The sequence below is a fragment of the Gouania willdenowi genome, chromosome 3 (genome assembly GCF_900634775.1).
Source record: "Gouania willdenowi chromosome 3, fGouWil2.1, whole genome shotgun sequence".
Taxonomy (NCBI): Eukaryota; Metazoa; Chordata; class Actinopteri; order Blenniiformes; family Gobiesocidae; genus Gouania; species Gouania willdenowi.
This window is the reverse complement of record NC_041046.1, coordinates 34301491-34326554: the sequence shown is the minus strand read 5'-3', so window position 1 is coordinate 34326554 and position 25064 is coordinate 34301491. Positions and strand designations below refer to the sequence as shown.

Here is a 25064-nt window from a genome sequence, read left to right as displayed (position 1 = left end):
ACTATTCAGAGCTTACAATTTAAGAAATGGGTCAGATTTGACGTAGATTTATGTACCCTTGTGTTAGCTTTTGTGTGTGTGTACACGTAGACTTGTGTTTGAGCAGTAATCCAAAGAGCAAAGCAGTGACTGATCAGGCTTCATTGTTGATGTGGCAGAATGCAGATGTTTCTCAGAAGTGCCTCACGATGATTTAATGATGAAAAGCAGAAGGCGGCGGACCTACGCTCAGGAGAGGCAGAAGGAACACTGCGTCAATATTAGAGTCAAAATCAAAGACGGGAGAGATTGTGATTTATTTGTCACTTTTTGTTTGAGTGTTACTCACATGTTTGGGGACTCTTTTCATCTACGTGTCTTTCATCATTTGGAAGCAGTTTTAGAAACAGTTTTTTGACAGTTACATCACCAAAATAGAGGTGTGCGTCGCACAGACAGCGCTGCATTTTTATAGAGAGCCCAAAGCAAACTCAAAGTTGTATTTTGAGAGGAGACAATATCTATCAGTTGGTAATGTGTCACTTGATTTGATGTCCTATACAATTTCATTGCTTGTCAGGATTGTGGAGGAAATCTGTCAAAAACACAGCAGAACACGTCATATTATATCATTCTATTTAAGGATTTACAAAGGCAGGAAAGAAAACATTTTCTGTCATTTGAGAAAAGTCAGTAGCTGTGATGTGTAGCACAGAGACAAATTAAATATACATCAGCGTCATCAGTTGAACAACAAAGACATTCTGTGGCCCATTCTCAGGATGAACGTGCTTTATCGGAGGTAACCAGCAGATGGCAGGACATCTTTGGTCCTTTGAGGTTTAGCAGGGGTAAGAGCAGAGCACAGGGAGTAAGATTTCTTTGTGACTTTTCTTTCATTGTTTGAACGATCTCCCTCCATGGTCTGATTGCATCTGGTGGGAAGTGCTTTTTCACCACGATGTCAGACTCTTGTTAGATAAGACTTTTTGTGGTGGTGAGGACAATTCATTATTTTGTATGTGTGGGCGTGAGTGTTTACACAGTGTGTCCCTGCTTTATGTAAAGGGTTGCCTGGAAGAAATGATATATTCAGGTTTATTTGGAGACCTGCACACCACATACGTTGTTTGGTTTTGCTGAAGAAATGGAATGAGTTTTTGATTGTTTTTCTACATCTTTACCTCTGCCAAGGAGGAATATTTTTCACTGGCGTTGATTTATTTTTTTGTTTGTTTGTCTGCTAGCAGGATTGCATCAAAAGTACTTAACGGATTTTCACAAAGTTTAATTAAGGTGTAAGTACACCCTAAAATATGTACTGTATATGATTAGGTATGAAGTAATGTAGTTTATTGTTCCTAGTACCAAAGTATTTAAATTTAGCGTTTTTAGTTGTAAAATGTCAGAGTGAATGCCCTCTATGGGTTGAACCCTGGCTATTACAATTGGCTGAGATTAGATCAGTGACATCACTAACCGTCACTGTTTGCCAAACTGACACTGTGGCTATTGCCGGGGGAGGGACAAAAGATAAATTAGAATTTTATATATATATATATATATATATATATATATATGGTGTTTCACCAAGCACAATTTGTGTAACATGTACATTAATGCAAAAATGATTAGTAACATAATTAATGTTGTAATTTCATGGCCCCTTTTTGCTTCATTTTGGCTGCAGTACCATACATGAACTGCTGGACGCAGTGTCGCTTCACCATTTACATTGCGCACTGAAGAAGAACCAACCTAAACTCTCAAAAGTGTGGAACCTTTTCACTGAGAACACATTTTTAAAAGAACAGCAAACTATTTCATATAACTGTATATTTTGTACAGTCACTGTTTTATGGCACTTAAAATATTTGTGTACTACGACCGCTTCATGTGGAACTGGGCGTGTCTTAACTACTCTAGGAGCAATGCCTATAATGAAGGCATTTTTTGAGTTTCCTGTGCCAGGTCAGCAAAAACCTGGGGGTGTACTTACACTTTAAAGATTATGCTATGAAAGATTCCATTAAATTATGAAGGAAATCGGGATCAATATAATATACTAATTTTGGATCAATTTGAAAAATCAAAAAATCCCTATCTCTCGTGATTGGCGAAGAATCTCATGAAAAACAACTGACTATATTGTTATAAATGGGGATTGCAATTTCTTACAAGCCTTTAAAGTGGCTAACACTGTTATTTTGGTGCTTGGCGGAGGTTTTCTCTCTTAGTGCTCTTGTTGCAAATGAAAATATACAGATCAGCAAAAGTATGAGGAACTTTTATCCTTTGATCCTAAACCTCTACACTTTTGGGCACTCTCCAAACATGCACAAAGTTGTTCTGGATGTCTCGTGTTGACTTCTCGCCTCTGTCAGATTATATGGGAAAAGCTATTCCTGATTATTTCCACGCTTGCTAGAAGTTAAACCTTGGAGCAGCAAAGTGCTGCTATTTGTTTAGTGTTTATTTAAGCAAGTGTGTTTGGTCAGGGAAATTATGAAAACAAGCGGATAAAAGGGTTAGCAGGCATGATAAGCCATAATATCATGTAAACTGGCAGCAAGGATAGTTTAAGCTGGTTTTATGCTAATATCACGACGAGTGACTGTCAGCAACAGTGTAATACAAACATCTTCAAGCTCGCTCTGTAATAAACATAAACTTGTACATTAATAACAAACAAAACCAACACATTTTTTAACTAGCATTTGACAGCAATTTTCTGAATATCCAAACACATGCACATTATGACCTGCCAGCAATGTTTCTACCTTAAAAAATCACAATTAAGTGACGACACAGATGCTTTCTCTGCTACCTTAATTTTTAATTTTTACTTTACTTTCCAAAAGTATATGTATCATGATTATATCATTTCCCAGTATAATTGCAGTTTTTGTTTTACACAGCCATTGGGTTCAAATTAAATATCAGTAACTGACAATGGATACAAATTGCACATATTTAGTGATTTTAATTTCTATTCGAAATTTGACACTCTTTGAATGGAAATCACAACATTTGGTAAAGGTCTATCTTTTTAAACAGCTTGCTAGTGTATGGGTGCAACTTAATGTGTGAGAAATAGATTAAAAAAAACAAAAAACAGGAAAAATATACTTACTTCAAATGTCTTTGTTTTCACACAGACAGTGAACACACGATCTTCGATATAGACTATAAACTTAACATAAACTGTCAACCAGTTTTTTCTCTTATAACATTTTGTTGCATTTTCTTTGTTTATTTAACAGGGACAAAACAGGTTTCTACCCTTGGCTAATTGGCAACCCCTGTCTTTTAAAGAAACTTTAGTTTAAAGGGCCCATGTTACGCTAAACTTTTCTGTGCTTTAAACATAAAAGTGCTATTTGGGCTTCATACACATGCCCAAAGTGTTTTTTCATTGATTCCCTCAATCATTAGCTAGAGGGTGATTTGCTCCTTTCTTACTGCAGTGTGAGCACAAACCCCTCGCTCCAATTTGATGACGTGTTCTCATTTTGATGAAAAATTTGACGCAGCACTGAGCTGGAGAAGCCGCGCCTCCTGGAAGCTCTCTGCCGTGATTCACATGTAAACAGACACGCCCACGAAGGTGAGCATGTATTTTCTACAGTCTATGTATGTACCAGTGAACGCCCCGCCCCCACGCTCTGTCTCGTGTAAATAAAGCAGCATGAACTTGGCTACAGAGTGGGTGGGAGGAGGGCGGGCTGTCCTCTGGCCCTGCGTCACCGTTTGGGGAGGAGGAAGTAAGTGTTCCCTCTATAGACACGCCCACTCATGAATATTCATAAGTAACCCCAAATCAGCCTGTGTTGCTCAGAAAGTGACTTTTCAGAGGCTAAAACTCTGGAAAACAGGCGAGTTTGAGAAAATAAACTTCAAATACTATGTTTTTGGGTTCTTAGAACAAATGGAGATGGGTGAAAAATAGCATGACATGAGACCTTTAAATAAAATTACCATTTTTACTAGGAGCAGATAGTGGTCAGATATCAATCTCTACATAAATCTCCCAAGGAATAATGTGAATACGCTATTCAAATTCCAGGCACTTGTACCAATAGTATAAAATAATGCAAATATAACAACTTAATTCCCTTTTATTTGCTCGCTGTAGTTTAATCCTCACCTAAAGTCGACTCTGTCTTCCCTGTTAGACATTTGTCAGAGAGTAGAACTATGCGAAAGTTCCCATAAAACAAAAGATGTGGTTGACACCTTCACTTACTTCTACTTAAACTCAAAGTCAAGGCCTGTGTATGTGTTGTTGACGGGTAGCCTCCATTTTACCATAACACAAGCATGTGGGAGACGGACTTTGCCTAGAAGTTTCGTTTAGCTTCCTCCTTCATTTAACAATGAAAAATAGGAACAACATTGTCATCATCACACTACAATAGTTATGGACACAGTGAAATTATATATAATCCCTCAAAGAAAACAAAAAAATCACAGTTAACAGATTATCATGAATACCACAAGCCAGAATCCGCCATTAATACAACACAGCACCAGTTTTGTTTACTACTGTATGTCTTTATACAAAGGACAAATGTTTTAGCATTATTATTATTATTATTATGAATACAATTAGCTCTGACAAAAAAAACCCTGTCTGTTCAGCTACTCCACTAAGTCTGCAGCTTCTTTGTTATCTGCATTGTGTAAAAATAATACTCATCTAATGTTAATTAGCCAAGCACATGTTATCTTTTCAACAAGAGGGGAGATATGTCCACAAATGACATGCTTCAACTCACATTAAGATGTTATTACAACATTACCTAATGAGCTGTCGCAAAAGACGTTGTGTGTGCTTCATGGAGATTTTTACTTTCTCGCCAGAAGTGACATTTACTCACCTACTCATTGATGTAGTAAAAATGGTACCTGCATTCACTCTTCATAATCTTTCCTACAAACTATTACTACCCATAGTGAGTTATAATAAGTCTCACTGTCTCGCTCTGCTGCCCATTCCCAAACGCTGCTTCCTGTAACGCCTCATTTGTGTCATTTTTGTATTCTCCTTTGTGTTTCATTGAATCTTGCGTGCTTTTGGAGCCGTTCTAAAATATATAATGAGATCATTTGCATTAGCCTGCAGATGGGGTGACCTTTGCTTTTGCCAATAATTACTGTAAAACCCATCGCTGTCTGTCATCACCAAGGATGTGGCAGGGACCTCTTTGTGCTTACGAAAGGTTAGCTGGAGGCTTGTGTCTGGACTTATGAAAAAGCCTGAGGAAAATGTCATTAGAGCGAGCAGAACAGACACTTGGAATTAAAAATTCGGAATTCAATCAAAAGTGGCTTTAAGAATGGGCTGCGAGGCCACGTGTGCATGCATGTGAATGTTGCCATAATGCATCATATACGTATCACTGACTACTCAGTGAAAGCTGGGTGTTGGATCATACGCCGAGTTTGTGGGGGGAGGGGGAGCAAATTAATTTCATTCAAAGAAATCAGGGCTGTCACTTTTATTAGCATTCCAAACAGTGTGGATTCTTTCTCATTTCAAGAGTTCCCAGTATACCCATAATACTGATGCACAGGCTACAATTTTGACTTATGAAAACACCGGATGGAAAACACAAGCCTAGTTGTGTGCAAAGCTAGCAAAAAAGTGTTTGCCGAACACCAGAGCTTTGCAGGCTTTGCTACAACCTCAATGCTAAACATGTAGCAGCTAGTATGGACAGCTAGTGCAGTCACTCAGACAATGCTAACTGCTATATGCTTCAAGCACGCCGTGTTGCCAAAACTGGACAAGATGACAGGGTTCAGAGTCAAAATGAACAAGTCCTGATGTTTTATTGCATTTGTGTTTTTTATTATTTGGAGATGGACTAAAGTACACAGCAATATGACACGTAGCCCTTGGGACTAGTCTCAAATACAGTGGAATGTAAATGCTACGCCTGCATCTGTTCAGGTCTGTTAAAAACAATAAATTGCTTTATAAAGACACATTTTAGGTGTGATTAAAAAACAGATTAATTAATTACAGAGCACAATTAATTAATCACACCATTTTTTTAATCTCTTGACAACACTAGAAAATATGCAATTCTTAATATAATGTAAATAATATACAACTATTTTAAGTGTCATTAAACACAGTGACTGTACAAAATATAAATGAATTCATTTGTTGTTTTTTTAAAAATAGTTATTTATTGCCGCAATTCTTCTTCACCATGTAAATAATTTTCTGTTGCTTTGATTCTAACATATTACTGCTGGTTTCCTGTTGCAAATGTTAGTTCTATCTCTAGTGTAGTATGAGTTTTCAGTGCAATATTCCCACCCTTTTGAGACTTTAGGTTGGTTCTTTTTCTGTTGCGCAATTCTTCTTCACAATGTAAATGGTGACGCAACACTGCACCCAGCAGTTAATGCAAGGTACTGCAGCCAAAATGAAGCAGAAAGCAGCGTCTGGCCTGATGCTTTATTGTAAATGTTACACACACTGTGGTTGGCATGAATCTTGAGACGGTCTATATATTTAATTCTATTTTTTCTTTTGCCCCCCCGGCAAGAATCTCAAATTTCACTGGAGACATCCTGTGGGGAACTTCGACTATGTTAACAGGCTTTACACACTTTGCCAATGCATAAAACAAATTGACAACACAAACTATGCAAGATGTTGTAAATGGGCCTGCAGCCAGTATTGTGACAAATGTCTCAACACTCCGACAAGACTATTGCAATATTTAATGGCCTTCCTATATTATGTTAAACATTAATCACACTATGTATTTATGAAGTAGTCACAAATTATACACTTTTCACCTTGATGTATTTCATGAAACAGTAGATGATGCTGATTTGCATACTGTTATTGGTTGTCATTGTGCAGTGAAACGTGACTGTATTTATAATGCTTAAGTTCTCCCTGCCATCAATATCTCGGCTCAAGTCAAAACAGGCCCGTTCGTCAATCACTCCGAGTCCCGTAGCGATGATGTATCCTACATTTTACATCATGCAGGCAAATTTATTTTCACACTGCAGTCCCGATCAGTACTCAGTGTCGAAGGCAGCATGCGTGAGCTTGTTCAGCTCAGTGTAAAATATCACTGTGAAAGAAAAATGAGGGGGCAGAACAGAGCACTAACATCAGAGGCTCTGTCTTGTGCTCTTGGTTCTAGTCACAGCGGCGCGTCACGTTTCACCTGCCGGATGGCTCTCAGGAGAGCTGCAGTGACAGCGGTCTGGGGGACCATGAGCCTGTAGGCAGTGGCTCCCTCCTCACACAACCTCTCCCTCTGGTGCAGGCGCAGGACGACTTCTACGAACAGGCCTCCCCCGATAAGAGGACCGAAGCTGACGGAAACTCCGATCCCAACTCTGGTGAGTTTTATTCCCAGACTACACATGCATGACCACTTTCCTTGTAAATCTCTGTTTGTACTTTATTCTTACTTCAATTTACTCAGCAGCCAACAGTGTGGGTCTAATGATGTATTGTACAATCTTTCAAAACAGATGTTTGCTTTGATTAATTTTGGCGGCTTGGTAATTACGCATTTCTTTCAAATATATAATCTAATCTTCTTCATTTGTCTACGTATTTTTCTATAAAACGTATGATAGCCCTTTGTCTCACTGGTACAAGTTTAATGAGACAAAGATGTTCGGTTTTTTCGCATAAAAAAGAATTACTCACATGGAAATAGAAATACATTTCTTACAGAAGAAAAAAACAACACCTGCTTTCCATGAAGGACTCAAATACCATTTAATTTGGTGTCTTTTTATTGCTCAAGTAGGTTTTTAGTGGATGCACGAGCAGGTCATTCATTTCTCAGTTAATCATCCCCGTCACTTGTTCATTCCTCCCAGGAGCAAACCAAGGCCTCCCATAGGCTCCTTACCTATTTGTGAAGCTCATTTGATTTATTTAGAGATGATTTCCCTGTTGGAAGTCTTGGTGCTCGGTTGAAGATGTTAACTTCCCACTATTTCTGATGGGAATGTACATCCCCGACCCAGTTTTCTCATTTTATCATTTAAAGGTGAGGCGTACGCTAAGAGATCAAGCACGTCGCCCCAAGGTTGGTGCCAGCTCGCCTGCTGAGGGTGAAGCAGTCAGAAATACACTAATGCAAGTGCTGCGAGTAAACTGCACGCGCGCATGATTTCATACACTCTAACTAAGCAGATGTACTCACAGTTGGCAGATGCTGTCAGTGAGCACGGTGCAGGCTGAATGACTCATTGTCTTAACAAATAAACAGGGTTGCACATGGACGACGGGCATGCTCTTTGTTGCACTCCTTTGCTTGCAAATCTACATAGATAACTCATTTTATTTCACGTATCAGAGGAAAGTTTGCAGACATTTTAATACACATTGTTCAAAATACACATTCCAACTGTTACTATAGAAATGTACTTTTTAAAGGACATCTCAAACTCAAGGCCCGGAGGCCAAATCCTGTCCTTTAGAGCAGTGATTCTCAACTGGTGGGTCAGGACCCAAAAGTGGGTCATGAACAGCTGGTCAAAAATACATAGATACTTAGTCTCTCATGTTGGACTTGTCTTTTATTTTGAAACAAACGTTTATTTTGACAGACATGCTGTGAAATTCATGTTGCACAGGAAAATATATAGGTTTACGTTTTAAAAAAGTGAATGTGTGTTTTCAACAGCTACGTTTGTAAAACGCGGGTCGCGATTAAATGGCCGTGGAAAAATGTTAGTCCCAGGGTGAGACCAGTTGAGAGCCCCTGGTCTAAATTACTCTGACAGCAATGTGTAAAATTAAAACCGTATTATTCAAATCCATGACCAGAAAAAAGAAAAAGGCCAGTTGGTAACAAATGCACAATATTTAATTAGCATTTGAAAAATTTAAAAAACAGCATCTTTAATTTTGATAAGACCACCACATGGCAGGAATCTTTGATGAATAGGAAAAACCGATAAAAGGAAATGTGTGTTTGGAAAAGCAAAGTTTATTTACATGAATATTGTCACCTACTGCAAGGTTAGGGCGCAGTCACCCCAATAATATTTAGTTTGTTTTTACTTCCATTTAGCCAGGTGTGAATGTATTTTTCTGTATTGCGTACTTTCATTTTCTGCAGTGATTAATACATGGTCATTCCCAAAAAGGGTCATTAAAACACTATTTTAGCATATTTTACCAGGAGAATATTTCTAAAGAGGACAACAGCATATTATGGTGCTATTTGAAGTTTACACATAAAAATATGGGTGATTTTGTGGTACATTATGAGTCATCCTTGAATGAACAGTACGTAATTGCCTTTGATCTTACTCAGACATCGTAACATTTCTCTGTTATTGCTAAATTCCAGAGGTCTTCAAAGATGTTTAATTCATGATGTATTATACTGTTTGCAAAAAATATAACACAGAGTCAGATACAGTGGCTTGAATATAGAAATGCTGTGGTGAGAGTAGCATTTTTGGCGAAACAACCCTAAACACTCTGTGATCTCAGAATAAATCATTTTTACATTAAATGTGTGTCCTGGATGCTACATTAGCAAGCTGAATGAGACAGTACAGAAGCTAATGCTGCTAATGAGTGATAATAATGGTGCCTCACATGTAATTTCACGCAGTTTTTCACAGTCACTATAAACTACATTAAAACATCTTAGGATGGCTGAGCATTATTATATGGTTTATTCTAAACATTTAGTGTAAATACCAGTAAGACAATCAGACCAGTTAAAATGATGACTGGTTGACTTGAGGGGGAGTTAAAAAAAAAAGTCATTTTCCATTCCAGATCTATCAGTCAGAATCACTTTAGTCAGATTGTCTATTAGCATGCAGTTTAGATTTGGTGGTAATGCTCTGTTCTGGGAACTTTCTGCCCTTCCATAAGCTACATGGAAAGGCATAAGCAGAGAGAGCGGTCAACAGGACCCCCCTAAAACAGAAGCACAGACATTAAACGGCAATGGGAGACACTGTTTAATTAGAAAGAAGAGGAGGAGCTAGGGTGGGGGTATGTTGAGAGGCGTTTGTAGACAAAGCGCGTGGAAGCAGGTGTGTTGCAGTGGTTTAAATACAGCACTGTGACTAACTCTAACCAATGGGAAGCATGGAACACCATCAGCTGGCTGATTAACTGAATTAGGAGATGGATGCTGTCAGTTGTTAACAGCTGCTATTAGCTGATGGGGCCGGGCTAGTGTTGCTTAATATTTCAGTGCTCCTCATTATATTTGTACATTTTAATAGTCTTAAATGCATGTAATATGTATATATTTTAACTTTGATTATGAAGGCATCCCTCTCTGAGCATCCATTCAAAAATCTTACTTTGTCACAGCCACTTTGGATCTACAAAAATAGCAGAAAACTTGAAAAAATATACACCAACCACCCCCACAATTTCATTTTCTGCTCAGATCAGTCATTATTTTAATATAATATAATATAATATAGCCCTTGGATCAGATGATCATATTTTTGTGTGCCCCCACAGTGTACATTTTAACACCACTTATGGGATGCCATCATATCTTACATAGCGGAAGTAGAAAGTTACAGTAGAAATTTACTGTAGCCTACTTTATGTAAGTATTGCCCAAATGCTTTGACACACCATTGTGAAATCCTGATCCAGGGTTATTGTAGTGTTCATGCAGCATGAGAATTATTGTATTAAGTTTCAGATATAAAAGTTGGAGAAAATCTAATGACTTGTCACATCCTTAATTGCATACTTGGACTGGTGACCTCAGCTGGTTAGTATTCAAACATTAGGCATCACTCCTGTCCTTAATCACTGGCTTTCTATTTTGTTAGTGTTTGTTTGCCTGTCAGAAAATTCTTCTCCCTGACAACACCGTCCTCTGATCACTGACCTGCTGCCTGACAGGATAATGATTTTTCTTTTTTTTGTCATTTCTGTGAGCGATGTTTTTTTACCTGTTGTGGGGATCTCAGATACGTGATCTCACTGGTCTCAGGTTAACAAGTTTTCAGGAACGCTTTGTCAGACTTAAAAAGCCTCACACTGTTTTCCACCTCAGTGTACATAATCAGTCAGCCATGCAAGCAAAGGCAAAAAGCATCTGATGTTTGACACTTATTTTATGTTGTAAGCTGAGGTGTAAAGTGTGTGTTTTTTTTTTTTAACACAAATGAAATCAACCTCTGTCAGTACATTTTCAAAAAGAAGCTCGACGTGGGTGGTCTCTTCACAATGCTTCGTTCAAGGTTTGACGGAATTCTTTTTATGAAATGCCATTGTTCAAAATACAATAATGAGAAGATATGATTCCTAAAATTATTAAACATCTTTTTTAATTTTGTTGTGACAAGTAAAAAAAAAAATATTGACTTTAGGTTAATTTAGTCCACGCGTATATATATATATATATATATATATACATATATATATATATATATATATATATATATATATATATAAATAAAAAAAAACTTCAAAAAAAAATTCAGTAAATGTGAATTCAAAAATAAAAATATATCATAACTGACCACAAACTACAGCCTTTTTTGTTGAAGAGGAGAAAACTAAATGGAGACGAGCTGTGAACAGTTTTGCTTTCATCTGAGTTAGCACATCATACTGTACATCTGATGTAAAACACTTTTCTTTTTGCAAAGAATAAAGAGTGTTTCACACGTCTATGGGTTATACTTGGATGTAACCGGTAAAGCTTTACTACAGATTTTAAAACAGGATCTTATCAAATGCAAAGATGAAAAAGTCCCTAATGAAGACAAAAGTTTGGAGGATAACATAACAGATGGGCTATTGTCGACTGAACAAAGCAGTTTCAGGAAACGTGGGATCTTTCTGTGAAGAAATGAACACTTTATGAAGAGTGGTGTGTGTGTGTGTGTGTGTGCATGTGTGAATAGGTTTTCTGAGGACTGGGAGATCCCGCAGGACTCTATTTCCTAGTAATCATTGATTTTAAAGGTTAAGGGTGTTTTTAAATCATCCTTTTTAACTTTTACCTACATTACACGCCCTCTCTTTAAATCATCGTTATATAAAACTATTTTATCATGAGCCGTGAAAACATGTTGATGGGAGGAAGTAAAACATGTAGACCGATGGATAGTGGTGGATCCAACAACAGAAAAAGCAGGGGAAAAAAAAAATAAAATATAAAATTACTTATGGATCATTTCTTTGTACAGTAGGAGTGTAAATCAGCTGATTCATTCCGATACGATGTCAATTATCAGAACGATTCCATATTTGCTCATGTCACATGTCACCTACCATGATAGGATTTTGATTTGATTCGATTTAGAGGCCTGCGATTGATGTCAGACAATAATCTGGGGGTTTTTTTTTTTTCACACTAAAGAATAAAAACACAATATTGATACATTGTGAGGATTTTATTGCCTGAGTGTTTAAAGATTTTATATGAAAAACATTCTTTGAAAAACCTTTTTTCTCACCAACTAACATTTGATGTTTTAACAAAGTGGAAGATAAAATGGCGATGGATATCTATGTTTATACTTTAGATCAATTTGACTAAATCATTGATCAAACAATTGAATAATCGATCTAGACTGATTACTCTTTACACCCCTAGTGCATTGTGGGTCAGAAGATAAATTAATGAATACATTGCATATTATTTTTGTTTATAACATTCTTGCCAATGGGCTAATTTCTTTAAATCATATCAATATTTATTGTGTTAAGTATCCCTGGTCATGTACAATTCATATAGTATTATTCAGAAATATATTTCAAAGTGATAAATTTACCCACGAGACAACTATTGTCTCGTACAAACAGTAAACCAAATTACGATTCTGTTGCAGTTAAGAAACAGCCCTAGGTAAACCTTGGGGGGGGGAAAAATTGCCGGCGGGTTGACCGCTTGGTTTCCCGTGAGGCAATGTCCAAAAGCTTTCTACAGAAGACACTACTGAAGTTATCTCAAAATATATATATATATATATATATATATATATAAATAAATGAATAATAAATAAAAAAAAATACAGATCTGAGAGTTTTTTTTAATTATAAAATGCTTTGAAAATGCAAAAAAAAATTCTTAAAGAAAAATGCATTTGGGTCTGAACTTTGGAAAATGCTTTAAATTCCACATAATTTATGTCAGGGGCTCCCTTACAGAACACTGGCAGGAAAAAAAGCTCCAATGTTGTTTATTCATCTAAACCCCAGAAGATGAATTCAGTGAATGTGGAAAAGGAATACATTTATTCTTCTTCTTTTTTTTTTTTCTTTTCCCAAATGCACACAAAAACAAATACATGACTCCTATTATCTTCAGAAAACAATACGGATTTAATACAAGACGATATGAAAATGAGTTTAGATTCTAAAGGATTGATCACAATTGATGTTTTTTCCCTCAGATTAGATCTGCATGGATGAAGCTGGGATAATGAATGAAAGGCGAGTATTTAGAGGGGGGAAAAACATTAGTGAGTTGGGTGAGATAGATTTTAAACAATGGATATTGACTAAAGTGCTATATGAATTATTTAAAAACATTGAAGCAACACAGAGCAGAGAGACCAAAAGATCCTTTTGCACAATTGTGCTTGAAGAAATGCAGACATGCTCACACATACAAAGTCAAAGGCCAATAGAAAACGACTCGCAGATTAAATTTGAATGAGTTGCCGGAGCATGTGGATCTCATATAATGCGAAAGGTTATTGTTTAACGACAATTAAAAAGCTTCAAATGCAGACCATGAAACAGCAAATTGCATTAAGCGTGATGACCTCAGGCTTGTTTGAGTCAAATGTGATCTAAACATTCACAAAAATAAGACATATGTATGATAAACCACAGATATCTGATTTATTAAAACACTATTGCAAACAGACCTAATAAAAGGAGATATAATGGTGATATTTGCATGCTGCTTGCTGGAAACACACTTGCACAAGACTTATTTCAGATATATATTTGCCTTAAGTGACCTTTAAGCGAGCATATTTGTGTTTCCTTTCACTTGTGTGTTTTTAGACTTTTCAGAAATTGGTGAAAAACAAAACAAATAACATTGAATAAAGTCTTATCAAAATGTAAGGATGTACGTATATTATTTGCACGAGCACATCCTTTCTTTCTGTCACAAGGTTGAAACTTTAAAATCTAGATGTTTACAAATGTGTTATTTCCTTTCTCACGGCCACAAAGTCAATCCACAAAGTTTCCCGTTCAGAGCTGCTTGAACATTACGTCTCTTCCTTTCACAATAACGTGTTGCAACCTTCAACGAATAAAATGAGATTGGACAGAATTTTCTATCTTATTTTCATTGATTGATTCAATTCAAAATACATGATCTAATATTTCTTCTAATCCTGCATATTTTTAATTATATAATATTAGATTTCAAAATGGTTACCGGTATCCTGTAAGTGACAGATTATAGTGTGAAGCCTAATTTATTGTACCTGCATACTGGGTAAACAAACATTTCTAATGCCCCAATAGAAGAGAATAAATTGTACTCTGAATAAGACACAGTTACTGTGTATCACTCATCGCTGTCTACCAAAAGGAGAAGCTTTTCCTAAATGTATTGCATGATCAGTATTTGTGTACATTTTCATCAAATATACAGAATATAATTAATTATTAATGATCTGCGGCTTCACATCTCACTATTACTGTGGGATGGTCTATTCTTCCCCACCCTTTCTATTTCCTACCTTGAGTCTCTCCTCCCTGCTCCCTTTCCCCTCCCCCTCCACCTAGGTGTAACACTGTTCTCCCTTTTTATATCCTCCCTATAACAAAATATTTCTTACCCTTCCTTAGGGAGGGCTGGTGATGGTCACAATTAAGCAATAAAATAAATCAATTTATTTTATTGCAATAACAAAACATGCATTGCTGTCTCATAATGATTGCACTTTTTGTAGTGTTGACCTTTGACAGCATGTGCTGACAAAAGAAAAACAAGAATAAAAAAAATAAAAAATTTTAATGTTGAAAACACGAATAAGCTTTGTCCAAGTGTTAATCCTGATGTGATTTAGATATGTTAAACTGTCCGAAAATTTAAACAGTGTTCTGGTTGATAGCTTTGTGATTTATTAGGCTTAACTAGAATATGTTTTGCTTTATTTAATTTTGAGAATACTTCTATAAGATCCCAGCTTGGCATGGTATCACACACTTAAGAGTTGCAAAAGCCTTAAAAAACACAAACTCATTCAATAATGAATGTTTCTGCAATGCTCTATTTTGTTTAAAGCTTTGTGTAGAAATTGATATTTGGATCATTTTATTTAATAGGTTGTAAGAGAATGTAATTAAATTAAAGAAGAGTGTTGTCGAACATTGTTTCTTCCCATGATAGCCTATAAAGCTGATTCTAAATAGCTACTGTATAATAGAGTAAAGTGCTGTTCATGATAGGAATTAATTTTTAAGACCTTGTGTTTTTTGTATTTGTATTTATGTTTTATCAAAAACTCATTTTAAAGGTCAGTCAGTTTAAGAATTTTCACTGGACATTAATGTGCGATCATTGTTTTTAACATAACTTTGATTTAACCCTGTTATTAATTACTAATAACACCAAATTTTATAATTTTTGCTATGCCAGAATGATAAAAGTAAAATACCACAGAATGTTGCCATGTACAATATTCCCATAACAAGAGTGATGACAGTGATAAGTACAATAGCAGTTCAACATTCAGACAGTGGACTCCTGACATATTCATTACACAAATCATAGTAAAAACTATAATTTGAACTAAACTGTTTAAAGCACACTTCCTGATATTTGTTGGTTTTCACCATTCCTCACCTCTTGGAGAGATAAGTAAATTATTCTCAAAAGCAGAACAAATGTGTGACGCTGCTTGGCATACAATAAAACATCATCACTTTTACAACTTATTGCCTCATCTCTGTTTGGATGTGATTCCACACGCAAATCACTGCCATTTTCACTAAATGGTTTTACAAGAGCACTGCTCTGTAATTTTAAGCTCAGTCAAGTGTGAACATGGTTTTTAATCCTTCAACTTAAAAATTAAGTCTTTAATAAATCTCTAAGAAAATATTTCAGCAAAAATAATTCAAAGAAATAAAGTGAAGTTGGAGGCTTGTCTGGGACTTCAGGTTAGCTCACGTAACAAAACTTAGAAATGTTTGCTCTCAACAAGTAGATCTGTCACCTATGCAAGCATACACTCATTCCCTCTTTATTGTTACTACACTGGCAGAACAAATGTCACTGCACTATCAATCAATCAATCTTCATTTATATAGTGCAAATTACAACAAAGGTAATTTCATAGCGCTATCAAGATATAAAATTCAAAATAATAAGGAAAAAAACCCAACAATATCCACATGAACAAGCATTTAGAGACAGTGGGAAGAAAAAAACTTCCTTTTAATAGGCAGAAATCTCCGTTAGAACCAGGTTCAGAGGTGGCAGACATCTGCCTCGACTGGTTGGGGTTAGTGGACAGAAGGACCAACAGAACAGGATAGAGAGATAGAACATCAGAGTGTCTCAGACTAGTTGAGCCGTGAACCACAGATCAGAAACTGCCATCATCAGCTTCACATCACCTGTAACAGAAAAGAGAGAGAAGGACGAGGAGAAGGCACTGACTGCAAAAAAACATGATACAGTTTTATCAAGTCAGCCTCCCTTGGCCTTAGTCGACACTTATTATAAAGGTGACGAATCTCTTCCTGTTTATTGGTAAGCTAACAGCGACTCCAAGGTCTGTAAATGCGACCGTTTATAGACGAGTCCATGTCCGCTCTAGCGATTAGGTTATGTTATGATTCCACTAGTGGCATCATGTTATACCAACAACACGCTCTCTTCCTTCTTTGTCTTTTCCTCCCTCATTACACCTTGTATTTCCCCTTCACTGAGGTGTAACACTTCTCCCTCTTTTTATTTCTTCCCCCTAATAAAGACGAGCTGTTACGTTCCAAAACAACGCCACAAGATCAGGATATAAACACGGCGGCATTACTGACAGTTGAGAAATCTATCCAATGAGCGCATAGCGCTCGTGCGTAAAATGGCAAGTCCCTCCTTTACAGCAGTTCTGATTGGCCAGGGCTAAAGCCCGCTCACAGTGTTTGATATCACCAATTTTTACGGGTCCTGAGTTTTACAACGCTGCATTCAAGCATTGTGATTGGTCAAAGCATTGTTGAATTAGACCCATGCGTAACTGCATCGAGTCGAACCAAAACTAGCATTATGCATGGCACAGCACAAACTTGGATAAAAATGGATATGTTTATTTTAAGCCAAATTACAACAGCTAGTGGTCAAAAATGAGACTAAAAATGATCAGTTTGACTGACATAGTACCGTTACACACTTGTTCCCAAACTTGTGAAAACATTTGGTACAGTTGTGGCAATGTGGGCTTCCGCCTGAACTTTTTTTGTACAAACACGTGTATCTTTTGTCTATTGTTTATTATCACCAAACGTGCTGCAGTTGATGTCCATACATTAGATTTTTTTTCTGCCTTTATAGCCTTCCCTATGGAGAATTGGCTTAATATTAGATGTAAATCTATGAGTTTTTTGGGCGGGCTACAGATTTCTATGTATTTCAAACCTGTTTTTTTGTCACTGTATCATAAATTTCAAAAGTTTCACATTATCTGTAACCACTAAGGGTCCTGCTACAATCTTAAAATTACCATGTAGGTCATGTAGAAACTTTGAAAAACATTGTTTGTTATGGGTAGGTTTTTTTCGGAGAAGAGGCTGAATAAAAAGATAAAAACAAATGCTTTTTTCAAGAATAAGAGATGCAACGTTTTCACTACGTTGTTGTGTTAACCTCTGAAGACATGCAGACATTGGAAGAAAATTACATTGTCAGTCAATGCAGGATGTTTCTTTTAAACTAATAAGAGTTACAAATCTAGAAACTTTATTAGTAGGATATATTGTTGTTTGTCATGCTGGGTTTTTAGTCCTTTTTTTATATCAACAAAATTGATGTCAATCCCTTTGTTTAAGAAGGTTTTTGCCACCAGTGTGACAGCGTCTGAAGAAATATTTGAGGATAAGTTTTTTTTAACCGAAGCTGAAGAAGCAAAATTGTATGCAAGATTCATGAAATGAAGCTGAAGTAAAGTTCAATCTGAGGGGATGAGTAGATGAGATCCATGGTAATACAGCATGGCTGCTGTAGACTAGGGACAGTGGGGTTGGACAGAATGCTCAAATGTGAGATTGTTACTTTGTCGTCCATGAAAATGGAACCACTTTAGCAATTAATCTTTAATGGACAGGAGCATGTGGATAACTCCCCAGTTGATGTATTGCATTCAGGGCTGTTCCCTCTCTGCCAACTATCCATGTCGCAGAAGTAACCTCTAAATTAAGCTTGCATTGCACTCAAAAACATTATATTAAATTTAATGAAATGGCAGAATGTTACGGGGGTTGGCTTTTTACAAATGTAATTTTCATGAATTTCGTGATTATCTTTTTTTTTTTGTTGTTGTTGTCACTGGGTTGTCTGTTTTGTTCTCACAATATTGTGAAAATGTGCTGCGGGCAGAAAAATAGTGCCTGGTTGTTGTTTTTTTTTTTTTTTTAAATGTTGGAGCCAAACTCCTCGTGCTAAATTTCCCTAGTGCTCTGAATGTTCATCTATAGAAAGAAGGATTGGCAGCCTCTCGTTGCATTGTACCTTAGTGCCGACAGGATTACTGTTGTGGAAAATGTTGTATGACTTACAAAGGAGTGTTAACATGTGCAACTTTTGCATAATCTACTTTCTAACTTGACTGCTGGTACTTCTTTGTTTCTCCGGTATCAGTCAGCAGCAGGAATATCATTTCCGTTTGGTTTACTAGAAATTTAGTTGGCATTTTGATGCTGTTTGCTGCTTTTTGAATGATTTTTTTTAAAAAATCCCAACAGTGTTCAAGCGTTTTAGGCAACTTTCACTAAAGAATAGTCATGGACTTGGCTCAAATATGACTTTCTGACTCACTTCTCCTGTCCTGCTGTATGTCAGTCACCACTGTTTTCATCTAGAGTTGAGTTTGCTCCTTGGATCTGCTTCAGACTCTTGTTGCGTGTTCACACAAGGTATGAAATCCTGGAGCAGTTAAAGTGAGCCAGGATTTCCTGGTGTGAACGTGTTCTTACTGATGTATTGGCAGATAAATATGCCATCATAGAATTTGGTTGAGTAACAAAATAAGATGTTTTTCTCTCCTTCTATTGTGTTTTTTATGTATTCATGCAGTTTTACTTGATTTTAATAGGACCATTATTTTCAAAATGTACTAGTTGATTTGCATTGTTTGTCCTTGGTATAGAAGTATAGGCTTAGTATTGGTGAAAGAGTTTTAAAAACGTGGACAGGTTTGGATTTTTGTGTCATTCCATGTGCGCCTTTTGAACAGGAAAATGAAGTTACTCAGCAGATTTGTCGTTGGGTTTTTCGTCATTGATAGTCTAAAGATTCACTTTTGAACTCATGTAATAATGAAGCAGAATACAAATTGTATTACAACTGTATCACAAGATCCAGAGGCAGTGCTAAAAACAAGCAATTAGTCTAAATGACAGCATCATAGATATTTACTCATACAATAAATAGCAAAAAGTCAACGTTTTGAGATTTCACTTCAGAATGACTTCACCAATTACAGAGGGAAATCCATTTAAAGTCTAAGGAAAAGAGACAAAAAGACCTGGATTTTGTGCCCCAGTACTTTGACTTAAATGTCAGTGTACGTCGACATAATAGAGATCAATCAAAAGTTTCAAAACAGTCCACAACCACTTCTTTGACAGTTTCAACTGTTTTGTACATTCAGCAAACCAAACATTTCCACTATGTCACACTTTTACAATATAGTTGTAGGTTGTCATCATAATCCTATTGCAATGATACATTTATAGCCATTTATAATTGAGTTAGTAGTGGGAGGAAGAAGGTTTTAAAGGTTTATTCACATTTGTTTTTCTACTCATTGTGTTATTCCACTGGATTTCTGTCACGCCACAAAATGTAAAATACATAAGCAAACTCTTGGCGGGCGGGCAGAAAAAAAAATATTATATATAGAACGCAATAAGGAATGAAAACAAATGTACCAATCTAACTGTTTTTATTACTATTATTATTTCTCTTATGTGTAACATAAATTTCTAAAGCTGTATTATGAACCTTCCAAAATGCAGCTTGAAATGTTCAGCAACCTCTTGTATCTTAAAGCTGGGGTACATGATATTTTCTTTAATTAGAATTTTTTTTTTTATTAGTATCATATAGTATATCGTAAAAGCAATCATTTCTGAAAAAATTGTACTTCTGCGTGCTGTCTGTGTGTTATAATTAATTATTTTAATTCATAAAACCCCAGATGACAAAGTCTTGGCGGTCACCCTCTCCAGCTCCAGTCACAGGATTTACAGAAAGGAGGGGTGAGCAGAGCCCACGAATGAGCCTCCTTATTGGCTGCCGCGATATATAGTGAAGCGTGTGCACGGTGCGAACATGTTTTCAGTCTTGGACTAACTTTGGTTGCGCAAGTGGCTGTTTTTCTTTCTCGACAGGTAATCTAATGTAGTGCACGTTCAGCTCTCGAGCGCGATTTTGTTCATTTCCGTGAGAGGAGGAGACTGGGAGGGATTATCAGAGTGGGGGATGGGATTTACGGTTTGAATTCAGCCATGGCCCTCTGTCGTGGTTCAAGAATCAGGTAGTGCAGCTTTAAAGAATAAGAGAGTAAAGTTGCTCAAATTAAGCAGTGTTATTATTTATGATGTTCTACATTATATATCATACAGCACTTGATACATGTGCTTTAATATGGGAGATACCCTTTAACATGGAGGGAGAGCATTTAAAAGTCCAACAACGTAGATTGTGGAATTAAAAGTCTCTCCTTCACTGATTGTCTATGTGCTTCCGTGGCCGGTGGATGCCGATTTTGTCGCGGGGGAGGGGGACGAGTAGATTACCACAACAACCGCTCAATCTACCGCTTTATATTCAGACAAGTGCACTCTGACACATGACATATGAGACTACTGAGTGCCTGCGATGTTTATTAAAACTTTTTTAGTTGGTTTTATTTTGTGAACCTTTGATTTTTATATCACCATTTTATCCTTTTCTAGTCACTGTGTTGTTGGTACTTAAAATATTTGAATATGATGTAAATTATATTCAGAATTTCATTTTTTTCAAATGAATTTGGGAAAACTCAAATGAAAGCTTTTGATCATCAGGGGGGCAATGCCCCCCGCAAACTCCGCATATGGTAAAATACTGACATTTTTCCTAATTCTTCAAAGCTACTTATATAAATCTAATATTCATTATAAAACATTCGTTGAAAAGACACATTTTCAGCGGTTCTACAGTTGACATGTTTTAATGTAACCAAGGAACTGTTTTCATGTTGACTTTGGTCAATCGTTTATTCATTCATTGAGAGAATGAAAATAAACGAGTTTTCTTGGCACATATGTCTACTGCAAGGGCCAGTTCTACTTTCACCATCTTTAGATAACCAGTGACCACAGTATTACCTGTATTTTGACAAGTGAAATATACCCTGGTGTTAAAAACAACAAAAACATCAAAACAGGTAACATATTACAGTTTGTGTTTTTTTGACATTACATTTATATTAATTATGACATGTTTCATGAATGCTTTATTACAAAAATTGGGCCAGTTTATAAAAAGCATTTTCTCTATTTAAAACATACCAAATTGACAAGCAAGGCCTTTAAAATACATTAAATTGCATGCCAGCAGCTTTGTTGTTTCTGTTGTACAGATGCCCAGCAATTGAGCATCCAGGATAAACAAATAACAGGCTGTCACTAAGTCTGGCAGCCGTCCTACCTCCTCACTCGCAGACAGCCAGTGATGCCACTGAGATGGGATGCCAAAAACAGTCGATGACTGTCACACATCATTTGACTACAGCTCCATGCTCTTAGTATAATACAACTGAGATAACTAGTTTGAATATCACTTTACCATAGAGATAATTAAATATTAATGTGTTTTTTCCTCATTTTTATCTGGTCATGTAGCTCACAAAGTTTCTGGATAGCATAGTGTTGGAGTCGCAGCTCTTATTTTTTGTGGCAATTCTGTGTTCCCTGGATGATCTATGTTCTATTCTCCTTTAAAAGAAGAGCATGTTTATGTTTGTTTGTTTCCCCTGGGACCAAAATCCCATTGTGTGAAGGCGAAGTCAGTGGGTGAAGTCTCGCGGGCCTCTGACCAAGCTCGGTGATGGTGGAGTGGATTCATAAATCTGGGAGCAGTGTTAATATCTCAGGTATTGGAAAAGCCACCCCTCAGTAAATATGTTGCCCCAGGATACAATGGGGTTTAAAGGATTTCTGTCTCCAAAGAGAAATTAGGCAGGAGCTTCAGAAGTGAGCAAAATGGAAATGCTTGCTGAAGCAGAGAGAGAGAGAGAGAGAGAGAGAGAGAGAACAGGGCAGTGGTGTCAGCTGGTAAACATTGTCTCACACTAGCCTCAGTCATTATCAGAGCAGTTGATGCTAACAGCTCGAAAGGTAGACTCATGGTTCGGCTAATTAAGGACACCTTCAGTGTTGATTGTTGGTCCATAGGTGGAGGAAGGAGGTTGTGTTTTTTTTTTGGAATAATATATTCTTTATTATGTACCAGTTTACCCATGTTTGTGCACATTTTTACATCACTATTTATATCAGAATCAGAATAAACTTTATTGGCCATGTAATGCATGTTATACACACGAGGAATTTGACTTGGTGAACTGTGTAAACATTAAATAATAACATCCGGCTAAAAAAAATATAAACAGTAGTTAACGACTAATATGTGCAAAACTAAATAAAATAATGTAACAAGATAATAATCATAATAATAATAGGATAATAGTGCATATCTTGGAATTAGTAAGGACAGCTTGATATATTTTGTCTATCTTGTCTAAAATGATCTGTCTTCATCGATTTCAATTCTAAGATTAATAGAAATTTAAAAAAAAAAAAAAAAAATGCTACTGACCAAAGTTAAGGTCAGTTACATTTTTCAATTACAATTACGTCTTCAATTATCCATGTTCAATTGAAACTCTGTCATGATTATGGTGACTGGCATTTTTTCCACTTACAATTAAAATTAAAATTACAATTGTTTTCGTCCTAAAAGTAAATTACAGTTACATTCTCAATCCTGACTGGCACCACTAAATGTGATTGTTATTGTGCATCTTTAATGAGAGGTGGGAGATGATGTGATGCTGCTGGGAACAAACTGCTGACCATCACACACAGTTTTGGTTCTGCCATGATGAAAAGGACGATAGGCTACATTTTACTCTGTTTATTTTACAAACTTCATTTTCAAAATAGTTTTCTTCATTGTTTGTTTTAGTGTTACTGTTTCAATATTATTTTTGCATTTTAATACAAAGAAGTGGAATAAACTGCCAGCAGAGCTGAAGTCAGCATCCAATGTAAAAAAAAGAAAAACCATTAAATCCAAGTTAAAGGCTTTTCTTTTTCTCTACTGCAAATGACTGAGAGGTAGATTTTAAATGCTATTACTGCTGATTTAATGTTCTTCTTCATTTTTAAACTGTTAATTGTTTTTTGTTGCACTTTTTAGTCCTGTAAAGCACATTGAATTGCATTGTGGACGAAATGTGTTTTACAAACAAATTTGCCTTGCCTTAATATTATACAAATATTGAATTTTTATTTAATAACTGTAATCATACTAATAATGAACATCATTTTAATAGGGTAAATAATAAAATCAGGAAGCATATGAGGCTGTTACATTGCACGCTCCATTGGCACCACAGGCAGAATATGAGAAGAATCTGCTGCTCTGTACAAACAGGCGGCCATGCGGATCCTAGCTAGGACACTAGGGCCCTGGAAGGATAACCTCCGGATCAAAAAATAGGGTGTGACTGTAGTATGTGTGTGTAATTAATTTTCCCACTGGGTTGTTTGAGTTTTTTTTTTGCCGAAGGAGGGTCTAAGGACAGAGGATGCTCTGGGACTTCTATTATTCATTTGCTTAAATCCAGCGAACATTACTGCAAACTTTATTTTTTATCCATTTATCATGCGCAGATATCAAGCACAAGTTTTGTATTTCTTATCATCTTACCTAATACTGAAACCTACATTACATGTTAATGTTAACTCAAAGGCAGCAAAAGAGTGTATTTTATTTAAAAGCTGCGTATTAGAGGAAATATAGTTTATGCCTCATAGATCAATGAATTGAACGTAATTTAATCCACACAGAATGGAAAAAGGTTGAAATTGAAATTCAAAAGTTTGTTTTGGTCTCCACTGTAAACAATCTTGTATTGACATTTTTGGAAAGTTACGTGCATTGCATTGTGGGATGTGGAGTCCCGTAAACAGATTTATAGAAGTGTATTTCCTTTACCCTTACTATGATTTCTTGTGTTTCTTCGCTCACCATGGAGGACAGTGATTCTCTTGACACCACTTTTTTTTTAGTTTGTTCCCAGTATTTTCTGTAACATCAGAATAAAAAAAAAACATGTCTATGCACTTATCTTCGTGACTCCACATCCCACAATGCACTGCGTGAAAATTTTAACAAACAAAGCATTTATGTTGGAGATGAAAACAAATTAAGTTCTCATCAGTTTTTTTGAGCGTAGGCGTATACTATGGAATTATCTTCAAAAAGATGTTTGGGTAACACTTTTTATACATAAAGGATGACATTACGCTGTCAATATTATAACATAACACCTGTCATTAGCATGAATAAAGTGTGTCATGAAGGCGATCATTAAGTGTTGATTGTTACCCAAACCCTTATCCCCACCTAACCTTACTACCACCTAACATAGCTCCAAAGGTGTCATAATTTTGCGACACTTTTCTCGTCAATGGCACTAAGCGTTTGGATTTGAAATGACGGATTAACTCGTCAATGGCACTGAGTGAGTTAATGACGTGCTTCATGACACCTTATTCAGAATCAGAAAGTTTTATTCACCAGGCAAGCACAGTTTGGAATTTAACTTGGTGC

The 25064-nt window shown here is 36.3% G+C and overlaps 1 protein-coding gene across 2 annotated transcripts in view; it reads left to right on the top strand.

Annotated features, from left to right (window-relative positions):
- pcdh9 (protocadherin 9) overlaps nt 1-25064 on the top strand; it is a 240541-nt gene that overhangs the window by 166680 nt on the left and 48797 nt on the right. The window contains exon 4 of one of the 2 annotated variants that reach the window (XM_028477262.1): nt 7284-7359. In XM_028477262.1, coding sequence (XP_028333063.1) covers nt 7284-7359 — 76 coding nt within the window. Of the gene's footprint in view, nt 1-7157; nt 7360-25064 lie in introns of both variants that reach the window. The other variant, XM_028477261.1, reaches the window with a different exon arrangement.